Below are 27,189 nucleotides of genomic sequence, written 5' to 3' on the forward strand. Positions count from 1 at the left end.
ATTAAGGGAAAGATATTTTAACCCTGATAGCATCCCAAATCACTAGAATTTACCACAGAATCAGGGGACTCTTTGCAGAAGTATTTAGGGGATTCTTATAGCAAAACCACAAGCACTGCTAGAAGAATGGCCATGTTCTATATTCGTGTGGGGCACTAAGGGTTGAAGCTCTTAAAGCCATTGACATCTGTTAACTGTAATGTTTGTGCCTGTGTTGCTGTAGTCCAACATTTCCTTGCTGCTTTTTGCTGTGTGCATTTCACTGACTGTTAGATCTTTTTTATCGTGTTCCTGAGCTTATATCAGAATTAATAGATAAAAAGAAATAAGAAAGAAAGGGGAAGTAGAGTAGCTGAAGCTGGATGCCTCCTGTTATAATCAAAAACCCAGCAAAAAATGGAAGATACTGCAACCCAGCTATGACCTGTTCCACAATGGACAGGAAGAGGTTAACCCCATACTGTGGGCTGAGGAAGCCATGCCCCCTCATGCTGGGCATGCTCCAGTTGGAACCAGAGTATAAGAGGGAGCAGCTCAGCTCAGTCTGGGCTGACTACATAGGAGAGAGGACACGTGTTCATTGGCAGCTGGTGGAGCCCTTCTGGAGGCTAGCCCCCCCTTGTCCTATCCCTTCCACCTGAGGTCCCCCAGAGAAGCCCTGAGCCTCAACTGTCCCGTCCCCCCCACGGCCGGAGGAGGCCCGGGCCAGCTGGATCCCACCCCAGCCATGCCACATCTCCCCTCCTGAGACCCTAAGCCACCTCACAGGAAAAGCTTGTCTCTCTTCCCAAGGAACCTGCGCTTTTGATATGTGCCATGCAGGTTCCAGGGTGGCTGAGGAGGCGGTATGTGTTACTCAGCTTCCTGGGTTCTTCAGTAATCTCCCTGGACTCCGGGGACTAAATGCCAGTCTGGGGAATGACTTTCTAGTGTTTGAGCATTTTGATGTGGAAAAAATGTAACAAAAATAGAGCACTATTTTATAATGACAGCAATACAGTTTGTTATAAGATGTGGGACTAAGGGACTTGTGTCACAGTTCAGGGCAACTGCACTTGTATTCCCCTTCCGTGGTCCACCAAAGTCACCCACTTTTAGGGTACTGGCTTCTCAGCCATCACCTCATCTTGGTGGCATCTCTCTTTCCCTCCTGTACTGAACAGGGTTTTTTCGGGCTGCACATTTCCCTATCTGCACTGTGTTATTCCCATCAAGCCAGACTGGCTAACAGGCCAGTGTTTGTGCTTTGCTTTCTCTCCAGAGGCTATAACAGCATAATTGCCCACAATCATAGTTTACCACACAGCTCTTTCTAAGCAAGCATATTAATTCGTAAGGTGAAAACCTTACAGAAAAAACATATTAAAAAACAATAAAAGAACTTCAATGCATGCTAAAAAGTTTTTCAGAGGTTACCACAACTCCAAGCTCAGGTAGATGTCAGTCCTTCCAACCCTTCCAGGAGGATTCTGGTCCCCCCGTTAGGCCAGATAAGAAAGAAGGCCCTGAGTCAGTTTGAACTCAAGCTATTCATCCAAAATTCCTTTCTTTGACATTGGTCTCTGACAAATTCAGTTTGAACCAATATATGCAAGCCTCTCTAGGTAGTGATACCTCTCTGGAGATGTTACTACCTCAGTTAATTTGCCTATTCACCCCACACAGGTCTTAGTTCCTGGAAGGCTGTGGTCACTCACCCCCATTAAATTACGTACAGTCCCTTGCCCACAACCATACATAAACTTAATACAGTATGATCTCTCAGAGATATTGCAAGACATTGCCACATCTGTCACAGCTTGTTCTTGCTCCCACTGAAGTTAATGGTACAACTTTGTCAGCAGTTCCACTGACTGCCTTGGCACACTTTGGTGTCAGGACTTGGTGCTGCAGGTGTTGTGATGTGTATAAGATAGATGACCATTTGTATCAATATTATACAATTGCAAAGATCCTGTACAAAGTATGTCATGTAAGGTGTCAATAGAAAAGTTATGATTTGCTAAGATGATTATCCTGTGTATATACATGGATCATCTTTGTATATGAATATTAGCTATGTACTTGTTTAAATACAACTTAAACCTGTGTTGTATTCCTGGGTGACACACCCCAGATACATTTACATCAGGGCTAGACAGCTATGTATGGATGGCCCATCAAGGACACTCAGCTCTCAACAGACCATTGAAGAAACACATCCCGTCCAGATAGCTGTTCCTGAGGACGCCTCAGACAGCGAAGAGCCAATGGCCACTCTGTGTGATTCAGCAAACCATGTAAGGATATGCGATATGCTTATGTAACCCTGGACTCCATCTTGGACTGGCCACTTTCCAGATACAGAGGCTGTGGGCTTTGTTTGGGACAGTAAAATTCCATGCACATGGCAGAGGATATAAAAAGACACACGAGACATCTCCATGTTGCCTCTTTCCTGTTCTAATTCTCTAGACTGTGGATTTACAACTAAAAGGAGCATCTTAAACTATGGATTGGGGGCCTGCCAATCTTTTGGAAGTCACCAGACAGAGTTTTGCAAGCCAGCAGCCTATTCTATCACTGCTACAAACCTGATCTAAGGACTTTGCAATCATTTGTATATATATGATCTATTAACCATTTATAACTCTTTTATTGTTAAATCTTCAGTTAGTTTACTACCAATCCAGCTGACAGCGTGATATTTAGGTAAGATCTGAGATGCACATTCATCTGGGGTAAGTATCTGACCCTTTGGGATCAGTAAGAACCTCACATATGGCAAAATGAGTTTTCAGTAACCTCTCACTATATTAGGCCTGTTTGTCTGGATGGGAGCCAAGGGCTGGAATGCCTAAAGGTGACTGTTTGGCTTCTGTTTAACCAGTGTGGTGCTGCAGAAGCTCTTTTGTTACTGGCTTGGTGAATCTAATTATAGATTAAACCACCCGTTTGGGGCGGGGGGGGGGGAATTGTCTGCCCTATTTCTGAAATGTTTTTAGCACAAGAATAAATGTGCTTGTGTCATAAATATAAAGGGAAGGGAAAACACCTTTAAAATCCCTCCTGGCCAGAGGAAAAACCCTTTCACCTGTAAAGGGTTAACAAGCTAGGATAACCTCGCTGGCACCTGACCAAAATGACCAATAAGGAGACAAGATACTTTCAAAAGCTGGGGGGGAGGGAGAAACAAAGCCTCTCTCTCTGTCTGGGTGATGCTTTTGCCGGGGACAGAACAGGAATGGAGTCTTAGAACTTAGTAAGTAATCTAGCTAGATATGCATTATATTCTGATTTCTTTAAATGGCTGAGAAAATAAGCTGTGCTGAATGGAATGTAGATTCCTGTTTTTGTAACTTAAGGTTTTGCCTAGAGGGATTCTCTATGTTTTGAATCTGATTACCCTGTAAGGTATTTACCATCCTGATTTTACAGAGGTGATTCTTTTTACTTTTTCTTCTATTAAAATTCTTCTTTTAAGAATCTGAACGCTTTTTCATTGTTCTAAGATCCAAGGGTTTGGGTCTGTGTTCACCTATGCAAATTGGTGAGGATTTTTGTCAAACCTTCCCCAGGAAAGGGGGTGTAAGGTTTGGGAGGATTTTGGGGGGAAAGATGTTTCCAAACGCATTCTTTCCCAATTATATACCTGTTAGACGTTTCGTGGTGGCAGTGATAAAGTCCAAGGGCAAAAGGTAAAATAGTTTGGACCTTGGGGAAGTTTTAACCTAAGCTGGTTAAAGTAAGCTTAGGAGGTTTTCATGCAGGTCCCCACATCTGTACCCTAGAGTTCAGAGTGGGGAAGGAACCTTGACAGCTTGCTTAAAAAAAGCTGTGTGGTAACTGTTGGCAGTACACTGTTCATAACCCTCAGAGAGAAATCAAAGCACAGGTGCTGGCCATTATGCAGACTGGCTGCTGGAGATATCACAGTATAAGACTAAAAGCAGTGCAGCCTTAAAACTCGCTGTCAGAAGGGAGTGGGACAAGGGTCCCTGCCTAGAGACCAGTGATGGCTGGAGACCTGACTAGAAACTCCTGGAGAGGAACATGGAGGGGGAGAGATACAGTTGCAGTTACCCTGAAACACCCACTTGGGCTCCTCTTCAGCCTGCCCTCTGGGGCTCTGTTGCCAGCCCCTTCTAGGCTACCTTTAAGTTTTTTTCTCTCTCTCTCTCTTTGGCTCTGACTCCCAGGCTCCTTCTCTGGAGTCCCCTCATTATCTCAACACCTCATCCAAACCCTGTTTTAGGGCCTTTCACAGGAGCCCAGGTTGCTCCATGTGGTTTCTCCTGCAAACTGACTCTTCTCAGCCCTTTTATGAGGCCCAGGTGTTTCAGGCTGTCACCTGACCCTAATTAGTCCATTCCACTCTGCCTAAAATGCAGTTAATTATTGCACAGGTGTGCTGAATAAACAGGGCTGGCTAGCCCCAGGTTTCCTGGCCCTTAAACCAGGGATCAGCAACCTTTGGCCCGCGGCCTGCCAGGGTAAGCTCCCTGGCGGGCTGGGCGGGTTTGTTTACCTGCTGCGTCCACAGGTTTGGCCGATCACAGCTCTCACTGGCCACGGTTCGCCGTCCCAGGCCAATGGGGCCTGTGGGAAGCGGTGCAGGCTGAGGGCTATGCTGGCCTCTGCTTCCCACTGCCCTCACTGGCCTGCAGCGGCGAACCGCAGCCAGTGGGAGCTGCGATCGGCCAAACCTGCGGATGCGGCAGGTAAACAAACCGGTCCGTCCCGCCAGGGGGCTTACTCTGGCAGGCCGCATGCCAAAGGTTGTGGATCCCTTCCTTAAACTGTTACACTCCCACAGATTTCAATAGTACAGGATTGAGGCCTTAAAATGGTTCTTCCTCACCCCCCTTCTACTTCTTCTACTCTAGTTTTCTTCCATTGATTACACATCAGATTTCTCTCTCTCTTTGTAAAGGTGAACTGGCACTAAAATGCAGATCTGCCTTGACATGCACTAGTACCATCAAAACAGCTAATGATGAGCAAGACTCCTTATGCTTCACTTATCCATTTATATACTCCCATAACAATATTAAGCAACCCTTCAGTTCTGTCAATTAACAAGCTATACTGACAAGAGAGATCAATAATTATTCCAAGGTACCACAAACCTTGATGTTCACTGATGCAAGAAGCCAATTCACATATCACTTGCCTTCTGAATGTCTACATCAGAAATATTTGAAAATCCATTAGAGTCATGAATTTCAATTTGGTTCAATGTCAAACTAAAGTTTGAATGGAGAAATGCACTAGAAGATTCAGAAGCAACACCATTATGTGGTTGAGAAATCTAAGTAAGTAACATTCCCCTCATTCTCTGGATGTGAAAACTATGGCATAGAAAGCAAGAACTCAGAAGTCATGAAACCCAGAATATTGCTCTTCAAGGTAGATACTGTCTTATTTTATGTAGATCATTAGAAATCAAACAATAATACATAATTCTTATTATTGGCTTATGTCAGGTAAGATGAGTGCTTTGGGAACATTAGATGAAAAGTGTGACATAAATGTCATTTATTTTCACCATAATCTTTGAGGCTACCAGTTAAAATGAATGAAATAAGGGAGAAATAGTTCTGTTATCAAGAGGTGCTATTTCCACACTATCTCCTAATCATATTTTTACCTTCACAACTACTGTACAGGTGTGGCTTGTTGGCAAACTTGATAGTCTACTGAGCAGAGAAACTCCAAGTGGGAAAGCTGGCCTTTTATCTACATTCACTGATGATTTTTTCCCACAGAGCCAGCTTCTCTGGTAAGCTGTTGCCATGAAGTGGACCTAATGTATCCAGAGATGGCCATTTGATAATTCTGTCTGTGCAGGGAGCTTTTTGCTGATGGAAAGCTAATTATAGTGGCTTCACTGCCTCCTGTACCAGCCCTCGAACCCTGGTATAGGGGATGCATTAGGATCTTGTCAGGGATGCGGTATGGTAGAGTCTATGCTAAACTGTAGCTGAGGTCTGGCCTGACATGAGTAATTAACACCTGGAGAGAGGCCTCATTTCTTGAAAGATAGACTTAGGAAGGTAAAGAGATCATTAGGTTGAAAACAGATGGTTTTGTGCTAAATAAGATAAGTAAATAGATCAGTAGGATAAGAAGACAGAATGTCTGAGCTAGCTAAGGTAAGAGGGAGAACACCAGGGAACCATTTACTATGAACAAGAACAACAATGGATAAGGTAAATTAGGAATGTAGAGATAAAGTAAGGAGTAGTCAAGCATGAACAATACATGGACAGAACATGCTGCACAGCAATTGGTTCCTGCAAAGTAACCTAGCCAATCAAAAAATGTGTGATGTAGTTTATAGTAAATGCACCGAGATGTGTAAATGTATATAAAGGGAGAGGGTTTCTCTGTAACTTTGGAGATGCGATATACCCTTCATTCACACCACAGACACCCCATATTTAAGTCTGATCAGCTCAGCGTAGTGTTGCTGTATGACAAATAAAGGTACCTGAGTGACGAAGTCTGGAGTCAAACTGAGTTCTTGGGAAGCTGAGTGGAAAGAGGTCATGGATGGAATCCCAACGTACACCTGGATCCTATGCTAGTGCAGTTCAGGATTAGGGAGCTGGGCAGCTCAGGATTAGGGAGCTGCAACTGGTCTCATATGCCAGTCATCCTTTCCAAACTCCACCCCACTATTAACAGAAAACACCTTCAGAAACATATGCAATGCAGATGTGTAAGAGCCATGCACCAATATAAAGCTAAAGCCTACTACTGTAAGTGTAAGCATATATGCACAGATCTCAGCATATCAACTGACAAAGAAGTGACAAACTGCAATGTCTTAACTTAGTGGAGGCTATTAACTTTCATTAAAACAAATCTTCCTTTGCAAAGATGAATTATCAGCTAGCACTGTGTATTGCTCAAAGTATTAACTTATGCAATCAGGTTAAGCAAGACTATTTTCTTTATTAAATACTTTAATTATGATTGGAAATTGATAAAGTGGTTTAAACAATAACCACTCCCAAAAGATTTGCTCATTCTAACTAGAGTCCCCTATGCCAAATAAAATTGAAACATTCCATTTTTAAAATATTTGGTTAAATAGGAGCTGTGCAACACCAGAGACATTTTGGATTCAGCTCCCTTTTTATTTGAACTCCAAAGTTGCGGGGAGGGGAGGAAAGCACCACCTCTACAGTAAACTAGTTTCAATCACGAGTTAAACAAAACCAAAAAGCAACCTTTATCTGAAGTATACAATAGTTAGGCTAATTTTTATTCCCAGCCTGGCTCTCCATATTCAAGTTTAATAAGCCTCACGCTTCCTGGTTTCAGCCACAATTGGAAGCAGAAGTGCAGAAAAACTGTAAGAAGTTTTTCTTCTGGTATTTGTGGCCTAGCTAGATCCAGGATCTATTGAAAATCTTGCAAAGAACAAGGTGGTGTAAAGTTCAGCCCTTTCATGGATGAAGAAGTTCAGATAGGCACCACCCAACCTATCCAGTTTTCTTCATCTCTATTTACTCCTCTTCTTCCAGCAGTGTCTGTCTCCCTTCTCATACATTTAGAAATCTGTTGTCATGAGGTTTTGCAGCTTCTCTGCTTCTCCCCTCTGCTTTTAGTTCACATGTCACTTGAGGCTTTCAAATCAGTCACACATCAGGCTGAATGGCATGCTCTGACAGAAAGCCTCAGAGCAATTCAATTCTTATTCCGTTGTGGTTCACAAACAACAGAAGCCTCAGAGTATTTTGAGACTTGAGTGTACTAGCAGAGGCATTCAGTAGAGAGTCTCCAAGTGGTGGTGGATCTAAATGGGACAAGGAGGCATATGCTATCAGTTTAATCAGAATCTACACTTTCATTTTAGAATAATTGAGTGTCCTTCCCTTAGGGTTGTGAACAAAACCTTCCAAATATGAACTGATGTAACTAATACTGTGTTGTCTGAGTCTGCTGACAAAGAGCCTCAAACTAGAGCTGTGTGTGGGACTATTCTTTAATCCCATGCCCACCTGCTCTCACTGTTCTGGTAGTGGGTCCTGCAGGACCCGCAGGATCTCAATCCCTCTGCCAGGCTCTACAGCAGTCCCACGTAGGACTCTACCTGAAACAACAGCTTAGAGAGATGTGAACTCTTTCCCTTCCTCCATTCAGCTCAGTTATTTATTTTTAAATTATTATGTATTCAGTGCTCCTAAGTATGGTAGGTGCTACTACTAATGGGGTGCTAACTCTAGAGATTACCTCAGAAGAACAATTTAAGTGTGAATTCTGTTAACTGCTCATTCCACTAAATAGCTTACAGGAGGGGAGGGGAATATGAACATCTCTTTAAATCCCGGGACTCCTGGGAATAGGAAATCAACTTTGGCATTTGCAAAGCTCCCAAAAACCTATATAAATGCCCTTCATTAGAATCCTGACCCATTAGCTTTCCCTCTAACTAATCATCTGACCTGCAGTGCCTTAACGAGTGAACACTACTCAAAAGAGAACAGAGCTAATGACCTCACAAAAGTTACCCCAGACATAATTGACAACAACCCGCACTGGGCCAGGATGATTCCAGGCTTTGACAATTTGTCTCATGTAATGGCTGTCCTGGTCAATGGCTTTTTCGTTTGCCATTCTCTTATATATTAGATTGAAACACCTGCTTCTGGTCATCCCTCCCAAATCTCAGTATCAGAGAACTATTGTTACTATACAAGTTAGTCAGACTTCATCTCTGGCCAAACTGCAGGCTTGCCATGCCAACGAATTCAGTGTTGTCTTAACTTGCTGAATCCCTCTTAAAGAAGTCTACCTAAAAGATAGGACTCTCTTGGACAATGCAAATGAAAAAATAAGGCATTGCTTGGAAACTCTCCTCTGCGGGAGATTCAGTTTAGTAAGGGCCAGAGTTAGCCACTCTGACATTGAGTAGTATTTTACTCTGATTAGTTCTATTGAAAGCATGTTCACAGAATAAGGTTCTATTTCTAGTGAATAAGGGTGGCAAAATCTGGCCCTAAGCACCTACCTCTCAGGAGGGTGCTCTAACCACAGAGCTATGGGATATTCAGATGTGGGTCTCCCTCAATCTTTCCTGCTGATAAAGCTCCACTTTGTGTGGGGACTGGACCTGGGGTCTCCAATTTCCCAGCTGGGTGCCTTAACCACTGGACTATAGTATCATTCCCTCTCTCACAATGATGATGATTTAAGTATTTAGCTACAGTGGAGCAGTCATTGGGGCAGACAGAGTGAGAAAATGACTGTAGTCCAGTGGTTAGGACATCCATGTGGGAGACCCAGGATCCAGTCCCCCTGCTCCCAGTGGCTCTTTATTTATGCAACAGCAGACCCTGAGACAGCCACACATGAGGCTATCCCACAGTTCAGTGGTTAAACACCCCCCATCCCAATCCTGGATCTCCCTTTAGCAGAGGAGGGGCGGGAATTGAACCTGAGTTTCTCACATCCCAGGTAAGTGCTCTAACCACTGGGCTAAACGTTATGAGAATCAGCCCCACCTCCTCCTCCAACAGGATTTTGAATGGGACCAGATCCAGTAGGCATTCTTAGAGGCCATCTCCTGGATTGGATCCCATATGTGATTGAGGCAGACGAGTACCTAGCTTCCCTGTTCATTAATTGCTCTGGGGCTTAGGTGGGAAGATAGGTACCTGGACACTGAGAGGAGGCAGCCGTGCACATGACCCAGGGTCTAAAACTTAGGCGCCTAGAGAACTTTTACAGCAGAAAGTTAGATGCTGAGTGAGTTTAAGCACCTACAGGACTAGGCAGCAGCCAAGAAGGAGTTTCATGGATCACAGTGATGCCATGCATGGGGATTTAGACACCTAAGTCTGGAAATTAGGCCCCTCAATTGCTTTGTGGATTGCACCCTAAGTGACTGGGGTGCTTTTGAAAATTTTACAGTGGGCCTTTAAAGCTGGCCAGGTTTCTCTATCTGATGCAAAACAGAATACATGCCAAAGAGAAATCTAGGATTACGCTTATAAATACTAAAAAAGAAATCATAGAGATTTGTCAGAAAATAAGCAATCACTGCACTAATGTGTGATAGAGTTAAGGCAGAAAGAGCCATTCCACCCTGAAGTAATGCTGAAACAGCCTAAGATACTAAGTGTAAAAGTCCAGATTCATCAGTATGAGGCAAGGCTGTTTGTCCATAGAAAGGTGCTTGTGAATGCTCTTTGCTAGGGTTGCCAGCACTCTGTAATTTGGCAACACTATGAAAGAAAAATTAATGTTTATTTTTGTAAATCTCAGACAGCTTTGTACTCCTAAAGCTACACAAAAAATGAATTAAATGAAATCAATGACTGACCTATAAATCCCACCCTCCCCATTTATCTCCTCTCTTCCCCTTCTGGTTTGAATTCAAAAGACTTCAGTTTGTTGCTACAATAGATTCATGCTGGTAAAACGTTTACCTTTAGGCCAAACACTAGCTCTTATATCTCTTATAATTATGTCCAAAAAAGAAATTCATGCTTACTGACTAATGGTGAGTAACAAAAGGATGTAACGGGCCATTTTTTCTTGCCTCATACTTATGATGTAAGAGAGATTAAGCAGTTTTAATACAACAGCAAAAGTTAAGAAAGTGGAGGTAATCACACTTAGCCTTTCTACATTGAAGAAAAAAACATTTTAAGATTCTTACAAGTTGTTCTTTGAAAGTTACTGCTGAACATAAACTCATGACAGTCTGATCATAGCATTTTTCTGTCTTTTTAAAATTTTAGGGGGTTTTGGTCAAAAGTCCAAACCCCACCTCCCCCAAACATTCTTGTTCTTTTACATCCAAGCCAGCCTGCATTGCTCAGATCAGCAGTTACTGAGGAATGCTTTCACCATCTGGACAAAACATAAGGAACAAAGAATAGTAGGCATAAAGTAAAGGAATCTTTTGGCATGCTCTAACGATGCTGTCTGTGCACTCAAGTGTCAGAGAACTCATCTGAGGAAGCATGGCATAAAATACTCACAGAAAGCTATTTCTGAACTGAATCCGTAATAGTGAATATGCACACTGGAAACATGATTCTAAGAATTAGATTTAGCACACAAAGATACAGAAATATACCATTTAAGCTCCATGTTTGCACTAACCAGCTTTTGCTCTTAATTACAGCCGGCCAAAAAACCAGACAATTTTTCATGAAAAATTCATCACTGTCTTTTCGTTGCAAAATTGAAATTTGAAAAATTCAGCCCGAGCTCCTCATACTGATCTACTTACAGCTAGGGGTATGGAACGGCTGTCATATGAGGAGAGATGAATGAGACTGGGACTTTTCAGCTGCGAAGAGAGACAACTAAGAGGGGACATGATAGAGGTCTACAAAATCATGAGTGGTGTGGAGAAAGTAAATAAGGAAGTGTTATTTACTCCTCACAACACAACAACTAGGGGTCATCAAATGAAATTAATAGGCAGCAGGTTTTAAACAAACAAAAAGGAAGTATTTCTTCACAAAATGCACAGCCAACCTGTGGAACTCTTTGCCAGAGGATGTTGTAAAGGCCAAGACTATAACAGGATTCAAAAAAGAACTGGATAAGTTCATGGAGAATAGATCCACCAATAGCTTTTAGACAGGATGGACAGGGATATGAAACCATGCTCTGAAGTGTCCCTAGCCTCTGTTTGCCAGAAACTGGGAATGGGCGACGGGGGATGTATCACTTGATGATTACCTGTTCTGTTCATTCCCTTTGGGGCACCTGGCATTGGCCACTCTCGGAAGACAGGATACTGGGCTAGATGGACCATTGGTCTGACCAAGTATGACCAATCTTCTTCAATTCTCTTTATGGGCATTCAATATCTTAACTGTTATTGGTCACTTGGAAACAAAATTAGACAAAGTTTTGTCAGAAGTTTGCCTTTTCTACAGAAAAGAAAAGAAGAAAAGTCTTCTTTGAAGTCCAAGCTAGGGGACTAAAGGACTTGCCCTATATTAAACTAGTTTTAATTGTAATAAAAAGCAAAATATCAAAAGGCAGGACATATTACAATACACAATGCAATTCTATGTGTGTTAACAGCATTTATTCTAGTAATAGCCCATTTTTAGGGTAAGAGATAAATCATGAAAGTTATCTTTACTCTTGAAGAGGTTTTCAGACTATAGATTTGGACTGCATTTTGTTGAGGGTTTTAACTGTAGGCTAATGTTGTACGTCTTAGCTATTACCTCCAGCAAGGTACAATGCTTATAGATGGGTGTGACTGAATGTTTATGCTGTGTAGCTGTTCAATTGCTGCTACAAGGTGAAGAAGCTGGGTTGATACAGGGCTTGGTTTTCCCCTCTTGTCTGCTTTGTCTCAGTTCTTCCACAGTCTGGTGTCAGCTGTTAGATCAGCTCTCCTCTATTTCAATTTGTCTCTGGATTCAGAAAGAATTAGTGGACACCCTCAGATGTCCTAAATAAATCCTCTCAAAGTACAGAGATGCCTTTCTTTAATAAAGGAGATAATTCTGTCTATCACTCACATACCAAGTTCCTAGTTTTCAGCTTCTGCCAAATAAGGACCATGAGGAATGTCTTTCCAGAGTAAGCTTTCCATCTTAAATATTATTTTGTAGCTCTACACTACCTAATCTGGTTGTGCTGGATATACCCTGTTGCTTTGAGCTGCCCACTGTTACCATTTCCCTTCTGCTAATATCTTTTCCTCTCCTTGAAACAAAATGTTTGCTTTCTGGTTTGCGGCATTCAGGAGGCAGGGGAGGGAGGGAGGAGGCTGCGCGCCGCGTCCTCACTCCTCCCCCACCCTCCTGAATGCCGCAAGACAGCTGATTGCTGTGAGCAGGAGGCAGGGGGAGCATGGGGAAGGTGCTGATCCACGGGGCCCAACAGCGGGTGGGAGGTGCTGCCGGGGGGGGGGGGGGGGGGGGGCGCGTAGAGGGGCTGCCAGCCATGGATAAAGCAGGTGGCCAAACGATGTTATAGGGGAGCATTGCACAACTTTAAACGTGCATGTTCTGTAATGGAGCAGGGTTGTAAGATCGAAACAACGTTAAGTGTGAGGCCGTTAAGTGGGGAGTTACTGTATCTGGTGTGCAAGTCTAAAGTCCTATTCTCTGGTCTTGTAAAAACTGACTCAACCTAAGCCCCATGTGGTGGCGCACACTCACCTCTCGTGAGCACCTCGTGTTGGGTAGGTACAAACCTACACACACACACTCTCTCTCTCTCTCTCTTCGCTGTGCCCCCTCAGCTATTGCCCTTGCCAACACTGCCCTTCAGTGGCTCTGCCATCCGGCCAAGTCACACAGTCAGCATGTCAACAAACAAACCCCTTCCAGGGTAAAAGGTCCAACAGGGCCTGACCCTATGCCCTAAGTAATGTCTTTAGCCTGGTCTCTGGGCTCAGTCCTCAGACCCTTCTGGGCTCAGTCCTCAGACCCTTCTGGGCTAGCTTTAACTCCCTGTCTGCCCTGGTTTAGAGCAGTGCCCCCAGAGCATTCTCCCTGGAGATTTTTTTAGATCCTGCCCTTCTCTTGGGGTTATAAACAAGTCTTATCCCCTTCTTGGGGCTTAGGTCATCCTGCCAGTGTCAGTACCTGGGCCCACCCACTACTCTGGGTCCCAACCCAGGGACCTTATATAGCTGTTGCTATTCCCTGGGCCATTTCCCTTGTAGTCCCTTCCTCTTCGCCATTACCTCAGGGCTGAAGTTCTTCCCCACAGAATGCCAATGTCACCACAACCAGCTTTCTGGTTCTGTCTCAAACCCCAGCAAAGAGCACCTTCCCTGCTCCTCTAGTACCTGCCAGGAACTTACTCCTTTTAGCTCAGCCTGCTGAGCTCTGATTGGCTTCTTCCCTGCAGCCTTTCTAGGAAGAGCTGGGGACCCACCTTCATTACTCATTTTCTAGCCTTTTGCCTTAAAGGGCCTAGTACACCCCATCACACTCTGGTTCACACCAATTTCAGTTAACACAGTTCAAATCATGCTTTACCCTCATCTCACCAGCTTTAATATCCATTTCACCTATTTAATCATGTACTTCTACAATTTTTATGCATAGTTTTGTAACAAATAGCAATTTTCTAGTCAACATACCAAACACAGTGAACATCAGAACACTTGAAGAAGGGACTCTGGCACTGTATATTTTCCCACTTCCTGCAGCCAGAATATAGTTTGGGGTCGCAATTAATACAAATGAGAAGCTAGACCCTCTTCAGGATAAGACAGGAGGCAACTGTTTTTTCTTTTGCCAGTGGTCTTATGGCAGTGTAAATGACATTATGTCCACTTCTTCATGACTTTGGTGCTCTGGATGTCTGCTTGCTTACTTCTAAACAGCCAGAGCAAAGGTTGGGACTATCTGGGGCAGACACACTGCAGTATGGGCAGTATTCATTTTGTGGGCCAGAATCATTGAATTTTTTACAGATGTTTGAAGTATTTGGAATACTTCCCTGTGCCATCCTAGTCACGTATACCCCAGGGGAGCATTCACCAGAAGTGAGAAGAGGCAGCCCATCCTTGGGTTATGTTCTGAGCTCCATAGGGTCACAATCAGCAGAGGTTGTTGAGGGGACGCATAGAATCAGTGCTGGGCACAACTCCTCCCCAGCCAACATTACCTACTTTTAGGGGGCAAATTCTTATAGTCCTGCCAGCATATGGGAGGTTGTGGCTGTTGCAGCCTCCCCTTGGTGACTCTGCCCTCAGTGACCTGGTCAGCAGAGAGCCTCTCAGTGAATTTTTCTAACAGCCCATGAAAGAGTTCTCATCTCCTTCCCAAAAGGTTTTTCAGCTTGGTTTGGATTAGCTTGAGGTTCTTGTGGTTTCTTGTTGCAGATTTCTAACTGCTCATTTGTCATCCTGGTTCTATTTCTTCTCTGTGTGTTCTCAGAATGAAAGAAGATACGATCACCTCAGAGGATAAGTTTATAAATGCCTCACTGAAGAATTGCCAATAATGAATCTCCTCCAAATGTATATTTTAAAAATCCCTGAACAGTAAATTAGTTTCTATATTTTGGCTCTCTTTTATGTCACAGCACTGCAACAGCTGTATTCATTTCATCAGGATTCACTGTGGTTTATGGTAAAACAATGAGGAATTAGTTTGCATATACTTTGGAACACGCTCTCCTCTTGGTCCGAAATAGCCCTAATTTTCAGGGCATGCTGTGAAGCCCATTTGTTTTTCCAGACTGAAGGAGGGGGAAGGATCTCATGGGAGATCTTCAGGATCTTCCATATGTTTATTGCTGCTGGTTTATTCTGAGTTAGTTGATTCGTAATTAAAAGGGAGTTACAGAAGAGCTCTCTATTTTTAGGAATAGTCAAGTAGTGCCTAGAGCAGGGGTAGGTGCTCCTTTTTAACAGGATCAGTGTGTAAATCAAAATAAATATATAAATATCAAATCCACAGTTTGGAAAGTGAAGTTGATATTTTTAGGGAATCACTGTCCAAACAACCAAGGAGACTATATAACACAGTACTAGAACTGTGTTAAATGTTTGCAGTGAAAACCAAAACATGGCCAGTTCGGCAGCTGGTTGCAAGCTCAAAATTCAGGGCAGGTTTGTAAAAGTTTGGCTTAGCTTTATGAGCCTTTTTGGAGATCCTACAGCTAGATTCAGAAAACTGGCTGAGCTTTATTTTACTCTAAAGCAAAGTGAAAATCAGGGATGGGGGACAAACTCAGATAGATCAAAAGTGTTTTCACAAACCCTTGTGAACAAGAGTTTCACAGTCAGGCCAGATCTACACTAGAAGCTTCTCCCAGTATAGCAAAGGGGGTAACATTTTTGCAACATAGGCATACCAGCAAAAGCCCTAGTGTTGATGCAGTTATACCAGCATCAAAGTGGTTTTGCTGGTATAGGTTATTTCACTTTGGGAACCGGTATAACATATAGAAGCAAGAGTTCTTTTTTGCTGTTATAAACTGTGTCTACACTAAGAATAGGGTGACCAGATAGCAAGTGTGAAAAATCGGAACAGGAGGTGGTGGGTAGTAGGAGCGCATACTTAAAAAAAGCCCCAAATATCGGGACTGTCCCTATAAAATCAGGACATCTGGTCACCCTAACTAGGAAGCTTTGCCAGTATAGCTAGACCTGTATAGCATACACTGGCAAACCTTTTCTAGTGTAGTCTTGGCCTCAGATTCATATTGCAAACACTTCTCACTTTGTGGGGATTTGATTCTCATCTCTACTTCTCGTGGTACAGGTCTGTATTAACAGCAGGGAAAGCCCTTAACAGTGCTGCACAGGCATACGCTTGTCTGTTTTGTTCCTTATTAAAACACTATGGATCAAATTCTGAACTCTGTTTCGTCAGTACAAATCCAGAATAACTCCATTACTTCAATGGGATTACTCTGGATTTGCACTGGTGTAAATTAAGGCAGGGTGTGGCCAGATGAACCAATGTAAATACTGTATAATTGAGATATTATTTTATTATTGTATTTGTATTATCATCGGACCTAAGAGCCCCAGTCTCCAGTCATGGAGCAGGATCCCATTGTGCTAGGCACTGTACAAACAGAACAGAAAGACCATCCCTGCCCCAAAATGTTTACAATCTAAGTATAAAACAAGAGAACAGATGGATTAAGTAATAGATTCAAATTTCTTAGGCCCTGACTGTAGAATCCGTACACTGGAGAATGCTTATTTGACCAAGTAATACCAGGGATTACTCGCATGAACAAGGGCTGGTTTAAGTAAAGGCTCCACAATCTGGCTCTTAATCTCTACTCAGCCAATGCTATTAAACAAAATAAAACTGAATACTGATTTCTAAACAAGCTAGATTCTCAAATTACACAATAAAGAGGAGACCTTTTATCTGTCATACACAGTTAAAATGGCTCCCCGACATTGCTGTATTGCATAGCTGCACGATTAGGTTTCCTAGAACTTTCCTCTCACAGTTGCTTCGTAGAAATGTTCATTCTAACAGGGCAGGACTGATACAAACAGCTTCCAAACTCAGATATTTACCTGACCTATTGGACCTCCTCAGGAAGGAAACTAATTCCTCCAAGGAAAACACGTGACAACAGATTAATAGTCCCACTATGTGCACAGTAGTCATTCAACAAGAAAACTTCCGTCTCCGACTTCAGGATGAATTGGAGCTCTTATCAGTCCTAGAATATGTCTGTAAAAGTGTGCAAAATAAGCAGTGCCCTTTTTTCCTTTTTCCTTCTTGCTACTGACAGTTTCATTGCTAACTATACACATCGGTAACTAAGAAAATAATCACTCCTTCACATGCATCTGTAATTCTGATGATAATTTAGTTTATAAGCAGATAATTTAGTTTGTAAACACTACTGAGTTTAACACCGGGCTTTTTTTTTATTTAAGAGGCAATGTCAATGTAGGTAACAACTGGGACTTTGGTCTTGTGCCCATTGACTAAAACGGTGACGTCTAAAGCCCCATTGTTTTCAATGGGGCAGAATTAACCACAATGGGATCTTAACACTGCTCTGACGGGGATCTGTTTGTGTGTTTTTCTAAAGAGCAGTGGTGATTTATTTGACAAAGTAAATTGCATTGGTTTCAACTGGGAATGTACAAACTGATGTGGATGAAGCAGGAGCCAATTTCAAACTCTGCTCAAAATTCAAACCAAACTCAAACCTTCTCAAGGTTCAAAAAAGTATAGTTAACTCTTTATTTCATTTCTCTCATTTCCCCCCTCACATAGTTACCCTTAACAATAAGTACAACTTTTTCTATTGTTATTGATCCAAAAGGCAACAGTATGACAAAGACATAGCACTTTTTGATCATTTCTGTGGAATACGTGTAAGATTTTTTTCGCAACAAGGGCAGGACTGGAAGGACTAAAGTAAATAAAAATAGTTCTTCTAATATTTCTTACCCAGCCAGAAACAGAAATCTCATGACATCCTGTTTGCATGAGACTTTTAGTCCAGTTTTTAGACGAGAGGTTTGGGAAAGCATCTGAACTTCTGGAGTGCTGCTCCACCATTCCCCCCTGCAAAAAAAGGGGCTAATTCAGTGAGTTGGGTGGCAATTCAAAAAAAAAAGTGGAAAGGCATTATGAGGATGGCTGTTGCCAAAATTGATGGAGCTGTTCTTTCCACTAAGGTCACATAGCCCCATGAGCTACGACAGAAGCATCAGAAGGTCAGCGATGATGCAACACATTGAGTACAGACAGATTTTTTGAGGGGCGTAATAAAACAGTAGGAAAATTCTGCCTTCATTTAAACGTGCAACAAAAACAACATCAATGTACATGTTAACTAATTTGACCAAGTATCTAGACCAGAATTTTTTATTTATGGGGGCAACTATTGTTCTTTGGGGTGGGGGAGTGAAGGACCAGTGACAGAATGCAGGCATTATATCCTACTGCAGATAACTTTTTCAAACCTGTAGATTAATAATTATAAACCTTCAATTGTAGCCTTAGAGACATATGTGCGGTAGTTAACCCTATTGACTCAAATCCTGTCCCCTCCCCCTTCAGATAAGGAAGGCCCGAAAGCCCCCATAGTGGAACTACCACGATTTTGTTGTGACCATGACAGCAGCACCCCAGGCAGGAATGTACAGTAGGAGGCAGGAAATAGGAAGGGCAAGGTAAGGGCGTGTCATTCTGCGACTACATATTCCTCTGCTGTGAGAGCGAAGTGGCTGTGGACAGTGTGTGCCCTTGATGGCAGGGAGGGTTGCAGACCTTCCACTTCTCCTCAACCTTCATATTCACATGCATCAGCACCAACTTCTCCTCTTCTATTTTACAGAATCTATTTGGGTTGGATACCCAGAAAAACCTCTATTTTTACTTAGGTTCATTTTATATTGCATTTTACTTACGGATGCACCAGCAATGTATTCTTTTAACAATTTCTTCCTCTCTGTTAGTCATTGAAAAGGATTTCTCCTAATATATATGGTGAGGCTTTTTTGTGTCCGGAATATCATATTTTAACAAATATTTGAATGGTTTGCCATTTCTCCCACACACACACACATTTCACAGTTTAACAGATTATGTATACAGACTCACCATTATAGATAAACAGATAGATAGATAGGAAAGAGTCAATGTGTTATGAGTTTTATTCTTCCCTTTTATCTTTTTTGGTTATGGGGCAGAGCTAGCACAGAGTGTCATTGACTACAGCCTAACAGTTCTAGCAAATGACTTCTGAACAAGATACATATGTGGCAAACAGCTGTCTGTCTAATCATTTTTAAAGTTTGACCATATTGTCTGGGCCCCTTTAAACAATAGAGCTCAGTTATACAGCCTCATGTTTCAAGAAAGCAAAGCATGAATCAAAGAGGACACTTTCACATGGATCAGTTTCAATGAAGAGCTTGCCGCAGTGCAAGCACAGACAACTGCTAGCCAGGGCCAGCCCTAGACCAAATGGTGCCCCAGGCGAGGAGCATCTTCAGCACCCCCTCCCATTTGTTAAACTTTTGAATAACTTACCTCACCCCAAGCTTGGTGCCCGCCAAGCCCTGCACTCCATTTGGTCACCTGCCCCTAAATCTGGTCCTAAGTCACCAATTATACTGTCATTTACCTGAGAACAGGGTTATTTTCAACAAGGGAACACTTCTGTTCTGGTATCTCTTTTCTCATCAGTTTCATGGAAAGATTTCCTATACTTAGTTAGTCATCATTTCCCTCAGCCCCAATATTCTGAGCCTGTTATGACAGTGCTAAGAAGAACAGTATTTTAATCCATCCAAAAATGTTGTTTGTTAAACTCTAACTTGTCTTGTTTTTATCTTTAGACACAGAATTAAAACATCAATATTTTAAAACTAATTCCAAAAGTCTGAAATTCAGGATTTTACAATATAGTACATGCAATTATAGGAAGTGATACAAGGAGGTGAGGTGCAGCTTGTGATTTTAGACACAGTCCTGAACAAGGAGCAGTACCATCAACAGCACTATTCCAGGAGTAGTCCCAGGAGCTTCTGAGTCACTATTGCCCCCTTGCTTCCTCTTATACCAGGGGTTCTCAAACTGGGGGTCGGGATCCCTCAGCGGGTCATGAGGTTATTACTTGGGGGGGGGTCGCGAGCTGTCAACCTCCACCCCAAACCCCACTTTGCCTCCAGCATTTATAATGGTATGAATGCCAAAATCTATTAAAAGGTGTTTTTAATTTATAAGGGAGCGGGGGTCACACACAGAGGCTTGCTATGTGAAAAGGGTCACCAGTACAAAAGTTTGAGAACCACTATCTTATATTAAGAGTAAATTACGAACCTTTCTAGCTCAGCTAAACAAATAAGCCATCATCCGCAAATTCTGAAAGTTGTTCAGAGTTGTTATTTTGATGGCAGAAATGAGAGGTTTAGGACTGTCAATGGGTGCCATTAAAAACTCAGCATTTACAGCAAGTAGTAATTAAATTTATTACCATATTTATGGTAATTCCCATTCTAAATACAAAGCGTACTGGGATGTAAATGGCTACCAGCATACTTGGGATATAAAACACTTTTTCAGGAATTTAAGTTCTTTTGCACGAGCTTTGTGATTCTGATCTCACTTCAGTTTTTAGAATACTTCAGTATAATACCAATGACTTCAATGGAAATACTCCTGATTTATCCTGAGTTGAGCTCAGAATTATACTCCTGGGGAAATTCTGTGCCACTGCACAAGCACAGAATTAATGTCTCCCACAGATTTTACTCTTTCCTCATAGAATAATTGATTCTCAGTGGTCCAGAGCAGGCATTTTTGGTTCAGGCATTGGAAGCAGCTGAGGGAGACATAAATCATAGCCTGAGGGTGGGGGAGGAGGTTGGACATGCATGCTCGAGAGACTGTCCCTCTCACTTGCTATTGTGCTATACCCAGAGCTGCTGGGCTCCAGCTGCTAGTCCCGGCTGGGCTGGTGCAAGACGGGACTTCCTCTTCCACTGTATGGATCAGGGAAGTCTGGCTGGGGAGTGGGGTGGTATCCGGATGCATGGGGTTGGGTAGATATGGGGGGGGCAGCTCCCCATACGGTGACCCCAGCTGCAGAAAGCTCCACATCCACCCCCACTTCCTGTTCCCATAGCTCCCCAGCTTGCAGGGGGAGGAGTCATTGTGCAGGGAGCTGCCCCCCTGCCCATCCAAACCCTGTGCATCCAGACTCCACCCCTCACCCCGACTCCCCTGCTGAGCTCCATCCCCTGCATCTGCCCCCCCCACACACCCCAAGACCATCCCCCACTGAGCTCCCCGCACTTGAAACCCTACTCTGCTGAGCCCCACTCCCCCTGCACCTTGACCACCCTGCCAAGCCCCACATACCTGGAACCTCACCTCACTAAGCCCCATCCCCCCAGCTCCAGAATCCCCCTGCCAAGCCTCATCCCTCCACACACACAGCCCCTACCAAGCCCCATCCTGCCCACACCCAGACCCCCTGCTGAGCTCTATCCACGTTCACCTGGACCCCCACCCACAGAGTCCCATTGCTCCTGCACCCAGAACCCCCCCAACAAGCCCCTGTGTATCCAGGGCCCCCCCGCAACCCTAGACCCTCCCACCAAGCTACCCGCACCCAGACTGCCTCACAGAGAACCCTCCCCCCACACCTGGATCCCCCACACTAAGCCCTTCCACACTTGGATCCTGCTGGGCTGAAACTGCCTGCCCACACCTCGACTGGGGGCTCGGGATGGGTGTGCATGTGAGACTCTATCCCTCTCACTTGTTATTGCGGTGTGCCCCAGCGCAGAGGGGCAGTGCCATGGGCTGTTTCTGAGGGAGGCCTGGCCCTTGCACTGTGTCAGGGTTGGATGCAGCTTCATCACTCCTGTGTCCCAGGAGTGGGGGCTCCGGGTGACCCCCATTTTTGTGCAGCCGGTGGCCTGCACTCCTCACTGCCATGCTGAAGCCTCCATTCCCATTGCCCTTCTAATCTATTGTCTGCAACAATTTCAGTTCTAGTCCAGTGTCACAGCTAACTACAAAATTGAACATATAGTTTAATTTGAAACTGTTTAATCTTGTATTTAGCTGTGACACCAGAGTACATTTTCCAGACCTGAAGAAAAGCTCTGTGTAGCTCGAAAGCTTGTCTATCTCACCAACAGAATTGGTCCACTAAAAGATATTACCTCATCCACCTCATCTCTCTGATGTTTTATATGTCAGAGAAAGACCACTCACAAAAAGAGTCTATAGTTGCTTATGGAACAAAAACCCTCTCAATCTCAAAAATACTTGAAAAGATAAGTCTCAAAAAGGAGAAATTTAGCCACAGTCACTCTTATTGTATCCCTTATTCTTACGGTCTTTCAAGAGCCTTCTGATCCACCAAATACTATCAAACTGAATTAAAAGATCATGCTGCTACTCCTGCTTTTCTGTCTCTGCGGAACTGATGGCTAGAGTAGAAACTGCAAAAGAATGCACTCAAATTACACATCAGATTTTGCCTGCTGAGTCTTTTTGAACTCACCATTTTTCACATTCAAATTTTTTGGATCAAGTGAAAAATTGTGCATGTAATTTTAGAAGTTGGATTGAGGCACCTTTGAAAACATATCCTTACATAAACAACTGTTGACATATGATAGTGTTAATGCTTGTTGCCTAAGGGGAAAAATGTTACTATTGAACAATATTGACTGCCCCTTGCCCTTTCTCTTCCATTGTTAAAATCCTAGAAAGAACAGGAACTGTTTTAAAGATAAATAGTAAATAACCTTGCAGGTTTTACCAGAAGGCAATGACGGCCATATCTGTGCCAATCTAATTCTAGCTGCAACAAAAATATCACACCTCAGCAGATGCAGAGAAGAAAGCTTAGGAACTCAATCAAATCATTCTAATGGAAAAGAGGAACAGTAAGTTAAAGTACCAATACAAGGATCTGATTCTGAAAGTACTTTTGTTTAAGGTACTCTTTGGGAAAAAAACAGGTATGAAATGAACTATTGTATAGTGCCAGAACACAAACAGGAAAAAGTCACAAGAAAAGTGATGCTCCTAATGCACCCTATACAAGTCACAAGAAAAAGGCCATCTCAAACTCTTTTTCAGCCAGCATTGCTAGCACCATACGGCATATCACCCAAAAGTCAACAGTACATCACCTTTTCCTTCACTTACTATTATTTATTTATAGGATACTCAAAGTATGCTAAGCGCTTTACAGACATGTTTAATGACTATGCTCCAGCCTTGAAGAGTTTATTTGATCACCGAAAATAAAAGATGGATGGTAACTTGTAGATCTAGTAGGGGCAGACAAAGGTCTCCCTCTTAAGAAAACCTGTGTAAAGTAAATTTTAGAATTTGCTTGGTAGCCGAGGATGCCTGAAATGACTCATGCATGGAAGAAGGGAGTAAAGGATAAAACATACATGCACAGCAATATCTGTTGTTACCATAATTAAATGTTATACGGTCCTGCTCCTCTCCACCAAAAAATTCTGAATCAGGAGAACAAACAACACAGACTTAAGGTCACACACTAAAACAAAGGATGTAGGACTAAAAAGAGGATTCTCATAATTGTATTAGTATATTAACATAGTAAATTAGTGTAGTTGATGGTTATTCCATTTTTTACCTAGATTACACACTCTTTGTAGCACAATAATCCCTAAAACACCATGGCTACACATATTATTTTTATTGTCTGGGTATCAGCACACTTCAAGGCAGCCAGTCTGATAATGTGTTTCGATAATATTCTATACAAGTAAATGTGACTAAATACCAATGTTGACACCAAAAAGAATAATCTATGCAGTAGAATACACAATTTTTAGATCGGGCAATATATAATGTAACAATTTATTAACTTCATGTATGCATATATTGTACTTAATTTATGTATTCTACCAATTTTTATTAAACCTGTTTCATCTAATTTCTGAAGTTCATGTATGGAATGAACAAGAAGCTATTGAATTTCAAGTTTCCCTAGAACACATTTTGCCAGGTTTAATATAATACTTTTAAAATACTAAAGCTGCATAAACTTGAAAGAAAGGTGACAACTGGCTACCGCTCAAAATCATTCAATACTAAGCAAGCAGGAGGAAAATATTCAATCTTGTAAAGTTAGTTATAATTTTTTCCACATTCTTCAGACTATATATTGTGCTCACTGACAGATTGAAAAATTGATCCTATTGAGAAAGGCTTTGTGTGTTTCTTCTAAGGCGCATATTCTTTCCTAAATGTATTGTCTGTATAACTACCATTAAGCCTAATGTTAATAGACGTTACAAAGATACAAAAGGGAAAATATATTCATAAATGTGAAAATCAGCAACAGAAAAAAAGTGTTTTTAAAAAGGATACATTAATCAATGCTGAGTTAAAAATAGAAATCCATTACATCCATAAACGTGCTAGTAATAGCCACAAGTACATTATATATGGAATGCATATACATAACATACATGTGTATGTAATTCATATATATACACACACCCATATGTATCTATTTTACATGCACTGTACATTTGTGCGTGTTTTTGCATGTGTATTATACACATACACACAAATTATATATACTGTTACACACACACACAGTACACACACACATAGTACATGTAGATATTACTTATATCTTTGTGTGTATAGGTATTGATCTACACATACATACTATTAATAAATGCACAAAATAATGACGTACGGTCTGATCCTTTAAGCACGTACTCATGTGTGGTCAGCAGGACTATGTACATGAGTACAGGTTTGCAGTGTCAGACCCTGATGATATTGCAATACATTTGCAACCTGATTAATGATCAGTCCATAAATTAAAAGTAATACAAAAAGGAAGTAAGGGACACAATGCTGGGCTGAAAATTTCAGCATATATTGTATCAGTATCTCTACAAAGACATTTAAATATTAAGGGTTTTAACCTCAAGTTTAAAACAATAGGGAAAGATGCATGCATTGTTATACTCTATTTATAGAAGCTTTGGATTTGGCAGAAGGCCTTCTATCATAATATGCTCAAAGTAATTTTGTAAGATGTAACTTTGATTTTCTCAGTGCTTAAATATTTTATAGTTGTTTCCCACTGAAAAATGTTTGTGAGCACTAAACTTGTTAAGGCAAATGGATTATTTTCCCTGTGTCCTGATTCAGATTAGGAAAAAAGAAATAGATTTTTTTAAATGGATTCTGTCATAAAATCACCACTCCAAAATGTGGATTTTGATTGTAGTGTTGTCTATTTTTGTAAATTCTTTCCATGAAAATAAAAAACAACAACAAAACATAATTTAAAGATCCCTTTTTGTTGGTGTACTTTTGGAAGTAAAAATACCGAAAATGTTAATGAAAAAGGCAACACTCTTGCAGTTACAGAATTCTACTCTGGAATGTGATCTACCCTTCGTAAACATGCCTAACACACTTCAGCATTAATAAGAATTGCAGAAATATTCAGGGCTATAGCAGACCCAACAAAGGATCTCTCCTGATTAGATAGTATGAAAGCCACCCCAAACTGATTTCACATTTCATGGCATTATGGGAGATATTGCTATCTGAACGTTATGGACCAGATCCTTAGCTGGTGTAAATCTAAGCAGCTCCATTAACTTCGACTGAGCAATGTTTATTTACACTATTTGAGACTCTGATCCAAGATGTATTTTTTTTCCTTTTGTCAGACCCAAATGTAACATGTTTATTAACTCAAAATGAACATTAGCTGACTATATCTATGTCTTACATTTGTCCGCACACAACATTCTTTCTCACTCCAAAACCTTAGCTAATGTTAACTTATGTAGATACAACTATATGAGAATCTAATTTTAATTTGTTTCCCTGAAAAAAATTGGTATATGTTCTAATTGCATTTTTTTCATTCCATTGCTCCAAGACAAACCGGAAAGGATGAATGTTCATTGAGTAATAGAGATTCTTTGCATTCATAAAGTGGGTTAGATGTGAGCATTTGCTAGAATCCTGTGAACCTCCTGTTAATATTTATAACACACTACACATTGTTTATATAACAGAAGGTTAATTTTAAAGTTCCACCACAAAGTTAACACTACACCATGTCATATAAATTCAATATATTACTGACTTGTCCCCAGTTTTTTTATTATACACATATATGTCCGTGACCTACTTTATTAATTATTATTAATAATAATAAACAGAAGATTTTTCATGTAATCCTATAACTAAAAATACCAGAGGCCTGCTGCTGTGAGAAAATGAGTGCCTTCAACTCACAGTGTGCTGATAAAAGATGAAAGTACTCAGCACCTCACAGGATTGGAGTTACAACTGTCAGGGCAAAGTGATTTAGAGAGTTTTAGTTCTCATTTCCAGAGCTTCACGATGACTGTTACATTGACTGTTAAATCCACTCTAGCATGCAAGCCTCAGACAAGTGTACCAGAACTCTTAATTAAAGGGCTTCATTTTTGCCACAAAAAGAGCTAGATTGTAATGGCATCTTTTGTCCCGTGGTTAATGAAGGATGATATATTGTTTAAATAATTAGCAACACTGCTGGGATAGAATGCAAGTAATTAGCATAGCTTGACACCCAGAGCTACATATCAAAAACCAACTAGTTGCTTTCGTTAGCATCAACACTATGTTAATTTAAAAAAAACTCCACTGAAAGAAAATGTCACTTAAGGTATGGTGTGTTTTGGTTTTTTAAGGAAACTGTTATCATTAGAAATTTATGAATGAGTCCAGCGATTTTACAGAATAATAGACGTTCATTTTTTCAAAAATCTTTGTATCACCAAAAATCTTTTCATTTAAATAACAGTATTATCAGTGTTATCCATTTCTTTTAGCTGATGTTTTAGTTTATTAATTTTAACATTGAGCTTATTAGCTTCTACACGTCCATGTGGATGAAAGTCACCATATAAACTCAAGACCAAGATCCTTCCATTCTTAGTAGCAGTAGTGTAGCTAGACTGACTTTGTATCTATCTCAAAGGTCAATATTACCCTTAATGAAGGAGACAACCAGAATTCAAGACTGGATTTCGAACTCTTGCTTATCTGACAGACAGCAGAGGCCAGATCTTCAGCTGATGCAAACCCACATCACTCAGTTTATTTCAATGGAATGATGCCGATCTACACGCTATAGATCTCGCTCTAGGATTTTAGCACATAAAATATTCTCAGCCTCTGGGAGAAAAGGGTAGGGAGAGAAAGGCTAGGGCATGGTTTTCAA

At 41.6% G+C, this 27,189-nt stretch overlaps 1 protein-coding gene across 9 annotated transcripts in view; it reads right to left on the minus strand.

Annotated features, from left to right (window-relative positions):
- Window positions 1-27,189, minus strand: part of MID1 (midline 1) — a 317,531-nt gene that overhangs the window by 83,864 nt on the left and 206,478 nt on the right. For 6 of the 9 annotated variants that reach the window (XM_027822566.3, XM_037900037.2, XM_027822565.3 and 3 more), the window contains exon 3: window positions 17,874-17,990. The exons of the other annotated variants lie outside the window; for them this stretch is intronic. In XM_027822566.3, coding sequence (XP_027678367.1) covers window positions 17,874-17,990 — 117 coding nt within the window. The remainder of the gene's footprint in view (window positions 1-17,873; window positions 17,991-27,189) is intronic. 9 annotated transcript variants of the gene reach the window in all.

Source organism: Chelonia mydas, chromosome 1 (genome assembly GCF_015237465.2).
Source record: "Chelonia mydas isolate rCheMyd1 chromosome 1, rCheMyd1.pri.v2, whole genome shotgun sequence".
Lineage (NCBI taxonomy): Eukaryota > Metazoa > Chordata > Testudines > Cheloniidae > Chelonia > Chelonia mydas.